The sequence below is a fragment of the Nothoprocta perdicaria genome, unplaced genomic scaffold (assembly GCF_003342845.1).
Source record: "Nothoprocta perdicaria isolate Ctin4 unplaced genomic scaffold, notPer1 scaffold_50, whole genome shotgun sequence".
Lineage (NCBI taxonomy): Eukaryota > Metazoa > Chordata > Aves > Tinamiformes > Tinamidae > Nothoprocta > Nothoprocta perdicaria.
This window is the reverse complement of record NW_020455755.1, coordinates 3315736-3321136: the sequence shown is the minus strand read 5'-3', so window position 1 is coordinate 3321136 and position 5401 is coordinate 3315736. Positions and strand designations below refer to the sequence as shown.

The following is a 5401-nucleotide window of genomic DNA, read 5'->3' as shown; positions in this document are numbered from 1 at the left end:
GTTTTCCTCAAACTGGGAGGAATTGCCCCATTGTGCCCCCTGACAATGCGCTGGCCTAGGGAAGCGCTCCTTACCCTGGAGCCAGGGGTGCTGCAGAGTGCCAGGCTCTGCAGGGCTCCACGGGGCCCTAAATCATGGCTATCTCCCAGGGAAAAAAAAAAAAAGGCAACAAAATAGTTTATGGATGTAATAAATTGCGGAGGAGGGAAAAAATGTTTCCCTTGGAGGCAGCAGCCCAGCTCCAATCTGTGCACGGGCGGCTCGGCGGCGCGCGGCACCGCTGCAAACAGCCCTCGTCCTGCCCGAGCGGCGCGGAGGGAAGGTGGGATTTCTCGGCAATGATTTTCCATCACATTTATCCCGCCCTCGGGCTGCCCGCTCTCCACAGGGTGGCCCTGGGGGTGCAGGGCCGTCTCCGCGCCGGGCTCTATCCGCGCTTGGCACCTCCGGCACGCTGAGCCCTGTCCGGGAACGGAGCCAAGGCAGAAACTCCGTGCCGAGCTGGGAGGCGCTGCAGCCCGGCCGGACTCTGCCCCGTCCCTCCTCCCCCGCGCTAGGCCAGAATGGTGGGATAAGGACAAGGACAAGGACACATCATGGCAGCGGCGGACGAGCCCTGCTACGATGCCATCGTCATCGGCGCAGGCATCCAGGGCTCCTTCGCCGCCTACCACCTCGCTGAGCGGGGCAGAGCCACCCTCCTGCTGGAGCAGGTAGCCCGGACGCCTGGGCCCCTCGGTTTTGTGGCGCCTGTGGGGCTGTCGCAACAAGAGAGTCGCTGTGTCCCGCAGTTCCCCCTGCCCCACTCGCGGGGCAGCTCGCACGGGCAGAGCCGCATCATCCGCAGCGCCCACGTGCAGCAGCACTACGCCCGCATGATGCCCGAGAGCTACCGCCTCTGGCAGCGCCTCGAGGCCCGCGCCGGCACCCGCCTCTACAGGTGACGGGACCCCGGGATGGGGACAGGCCTGCGGGAGCCTGGAAATAACTCCTGCCTCCTGGACCGGTGCTATTCATCTTGGGGGAAGGAGCGTGCGGCTGCTGTGCCTCGGTTTCCCCAGGGGGACAAAACGAGGATGAGGATGGGCATGGGGAAGGGGTCTGGGAAGGGGTCTGGGAATGGGTCACGGGGATGGGGATGGGCATGGGGAAGGGGATGGGAATGGGTCATGGGGAAGGGGATGGGAATGGGGAAGGGGATGGGAATGGGTCATGGGGATGAGGATGGGCATGGGGAAGGGGATGGGAATGGGTCATGGGGAGATGGAGATGGGGATGATGACAGGAATGGGGATAAGGACAGGGATGGGGATAGGGATGAGGGTGGGGATGGGACGGAGACAAGGATGAAGATGGGGATGGGAAATGGGATGGGGATGGGGCAGGGATGGAGACAGGGATGAAAAGCGGGAAGCGCGTGAGGACGGTGCCCGGGACGGGACACGGGCGCTGATGCAGCGGCGGGCGCAGGCAGACGGGGCTGCTGGTGCTGGGGGCGCCGGGGGAGCGGCGCTTCGAGCAGTGGCGGCGGGCGGCGGCGCGGCCGCGCGGCCCGCCCGCCGCCCCCTCGCCGCAGATGGCGGCGCGGAAGCTCCTCGTGCTCTTCGGCAGCCAGACGGGCACCGCGCAGGACGCGGCCGAGAGGATCGGCAGGGAGGCCAGGCGGCGGCGCCTCGCGTGCCGCGTGCAGGCGCTGGACGCCTACGACGCGGTGAGCGCCGCTGCGCGGGGGCTGCGGGCGGCTCGGCTGCCTCGTGCCCGTCCTCGCCGGGCGGCCGCACTCGGCTCCGCGGCCTTCGGGAGCTCTCCCGCGTCCGCCCTGTGTCCTGCCCACGCTCCGGGCAGCCCTCCTGGCTCTGGAGTTGAGGTGGCGGCAGTGGCAGGTTTGTCGTCCCACGCTGGTGGCCAGCAGCCCTGAAGACGTGCCCCTTCCCCACGGCTTGTACTGCAAAGCCCCCTCAATGACCCCGCCAGCTCCTGGCCAAGGAGCCTCTTCCCCCTTTGGGAGGGTGGATCGTGCGCCATGCCAGCCTGCCTGGCACCACGTCAGGCTTCCCGTTGCCAAAGGAGGCCACGTTTTGGCGACCACAGCGGCCGCAGAGTCAGGTGTTATCGGGCTGTGTCCTCCTCTGCTTTGCGCGTGGCTAATGCCAGCAGCTGGGCTGGGGCCTGTGTTTGCCCTCTCCTGAGCTGCGTGTGTCCGTCTGTGCCCACAGGCGAACCTCATCCATGAGCTCCTGGTGGTGTTTGTGTGTGCGACCACGGGCCAGGGCGACCCGCCTGACAACATGAAGGTAGGATACGTTGTTATTGTGCATCGGTCATCTGCCTGCATTTCACAGAACCCTTCAGGTTGGAAGGGACCTCTAGAGATCAGGCAGCCCAGCTTCCCTGCACACGCAGGGTCACCCGGAGCACGGGCCACAGGCTGCGTCCAAGCGGGTTTGAAGATCCCCAGAGAAGGAGACTCCACAGCCTCTCTGGGCAGCCTGTGCCAGGGCTCTGGCACCCTCACTGCCAAGACGTTCCTTAAGTTCCTGGGGAACGTTTGGTGCCTCAGCTTGTGGCCGTTTCCTCTAGTCCTGTCGCTGGCCACCGCTGCAAAGAGGCCACCCCCTCCTCCTCACTGCCTCCCTTGAGGTATCTATAGACACTGCTCAGGTCCCCCCGCAGCCTCCTCTTCTCCAGGCTGAACAGGCCCAGCTCTCTCAGCCTTTGCTCATAGGGCAGATGNCGAGCGGGCCCTGCGGGCCGTGCAGGTGGGCAGCGCCGCGGGACCCGCGCCCCGGCCCGCGCCCAGCCGCCCCCTGCCCGCTACCCCCATTGCTACCCATAGGAGCAGTTCCTGCGCAGCGGCGGCGTCCTGCGCGACGGTGAGAAGGTGCTGGCCGTCGAGCCGGGCTGCCCGCTCGTCGTGAGCACCGCGGGCGGCCGCTACCGCGCGCGGCGGCTCGTGGTGGCCGCGGGCGCCTGGAGCCGCGAGCTGCTGGAGCCGCTCGGGCTGTGGCTGCCGCTGCAGGTGACGGGGGGCTGGGGACAAGGGGGTGCGGGGGGGGGTGCTGCCTGACCCCCCCCCGCCCCCTCCCGCAGCCCCTGCGCATCCAGGTTTGCTACTGGAAGGAGAAGGTGCCCGGGAGCTGCAGCCCCGAGCGGCCCTTCCCCTGCTTCATTGCCGTGGGGCTGGCCGGGACGGCCCACGACGTCTACGGGCTGCCCTCCTGCGAGTACCCGGGGCTGGTGAAGGTGAGCGGCGACGCAGGGGGCGCTTGGGGAGCCCGGCCGCCCCCCTCCAACCAGCTGCACCCCCCAGGTCTGCTACCACCACGGCAGCCCCGTGGACCCCGATCAGAGGGACCTCCCTGACAGCCGCCCCGACGTGTCCGTGCTGCGCAGCTTCGTGCGCCGCTTCCTGCCCGCGCTGGAGCCCGAGCCGGCGCTGCTGGAGAGCTGCCTCTACACGGTGGGCGCCGCGCAGGGCCCCGGCGTCCGGCCGCCGCGCCCCTCCTCCCTCCCCTGCGTGGACCTTGATATCCTCTCTCCCTCTGCGCTGGAGGTGGAGAGGGCCCAGGCGTCCCGGCTCGCAGCCCCTCCCCCTCCTGCTGCACCTAGTTACCCCTGGCTTGGAGCTGGGAGGGAGCCCAGGCACCCAGGGCTCCGGCCTTCTCCCCTCCCCTTGGGGCCCGGAGAGGGCCCAGGCGTCCTGGGGGCGTGTTGGGGGGCGGGGAGCAGCACGGGCCCTCACTCCAGGCTCCCCCCAGAACACTCCGGATGAAGACTTCATCCTGGACCGGCACCCCAAGCACAGCAACATCGTCATCGGCGCTGGCTTCTCGGGTAGGCGGGGGGCGCCCCACGGCACCCCAACCTCGGGGGACACTGGGGCTACAGTGTCCCCCGGCGCCCGTCCTGCTCCCGCGCACAGGCCACGGGTTCAAGCTGGCGCCGGTGGTGGGGAAGCTGCTGTGCGAGCTGAGCCTGGGCGAGGAGCCGTCCTACAGCACGGAGCCCTTCCGCATCGGCCGCTTCCCGGGCGCGCTCCGCGCCGCGCTCTAGCGCCAGGGCCGCCGCGGGGCCTGCGTCGCGCCGGGATGGGGACTGCCTGCCCGGAGCTGGGCATCCCGGCATCCCTGCGCCCCACATCCCGGCATCCCTGCGCCCCACGTCCCTGTGCCCCACATCCCGGCATCCCTGCGCCCCACATCCCGGCATCCCTGCGCCCCACATCCCTGCACCCCACATCCCGGCATCCCTGCGCCCCACATCCCTGCATCCCTGCACCCCACATCCCTGTGCCCCACGTCCCAGCATCCCTGCACCCCACATCCGCACATCCTTGCAGCCCACATGCTCCACATCCCTGCACCCCACATTCCCATATCCCCGCACCACAGCATTCCCATATCCCCGCACCACAGCATCCCAACATTCCTGCATTCCCATACCACAGCACCTCAGCTTCCCTGCCCAGCTGCCTCCCTCCATTCCCATCTCTCCGTGTCCCTGCATCCCGGCATTCCCTGTTCCGTGCAGTGCCGGTGCCGGCTCCGCCGAGCCCCCGCTCCCGCAGAACGAATGTGGGAGCTTTGTCAGCCGCACAGAGCTGGAGCCGCTGCAGCACAGAGAGACACGCTCGCTTAGGAGTCAACTTAAATGTTTTAATGTTAAATGTGCCATTTTATTATCATTAGATCGCTCCCACTTAATGAAAGCGCATTAGCGCCGCGCGGCTTTTTATGGCCGCGTGCGCCCAACTTGGCCCATTTGTTTCAAAGAGGTGGGGGGGAAAGGGAGCAAAATGGCCTGGCCCTTTCCTGGGGCTCCTTGGGGAACAGGGGGGCCTGGGGATGTGGGGGACACAGGGACCCTCTGAGCACCCTGCAGGGCACCCGACGCTGCAGCCCCAGTTCCACGTGTGGGTGCCCTGGGCCCCCCAACCTGCAGTTCCTCTGTGGTAGCATCACTTTAAATAATTAACACTGTTCACCGAGGAAGGTTTATAAATGATTCAGCGCCCCGGCGCTGCCCGGCGAGGGGCTGGCGCAGCCCCCGGCCCGCGCGAGCCGCCCTCGCCGCCCACCAAGGACGGGCATGCCCATCCCGAAGGGAAAACGGACGGGGAAAGACGCACGGTTGAACCAGTGCAAAACCCAGAGGGAGCTGGGGCGGGTGGGCAGCGATGCCCGCCCCGTGCAGCTCCAGTCCGTTGGGATGCGCTCGGAGCCCCACGGGCAGCAGCCCTGGCGGACGGGCAGCGCGGGAGGCTCCGCCGCGGAGACGTCTTTGGCTCAACTAAAAGGTAACGGGAACCGAAGAGCGGGGCGGGGGACCGGGGCCGGCTGGGGAGGGGGTTAAGTTATAAAATAAGGGGAGAGCAGGCGGCGAGGCCGCGGCCGGGGGCAGC

The 5401-nt window shown here is 67.9% G+C and overlaps 1 protein-coding gene across 1 annotated transcript; it reads left to right on the top strand.

Annotated features, from left to right (window-relative positions):
• The first annotated feature begins 542 nt into the window (after positions 1-542).
• On the top strand, positions 543-4053 carry PIPOX (pipecolic acid and sarcosine oxidase). The gene is made up of 10 exons (XM_026047918.1): positions 543-713; positions 792-940; positions 1471-1711; positions 2217-2352; positions 2731-2759; positions 2837-3019; positions 3091-3243; positions 3311-3460; positions 3759-3834; positions 3923-4053. The coding sequence occupies exons 1-10, from the start codon at positions 597-599 to the stop codon at positions 4051-4053; spliced, it is 1365 nt and encodes a 454-aa protein (XP_025903703.1). The 5' UTR covers positions 543-596.
• Positions 4054-5401: the final 1348 nt, after the last annotated feature.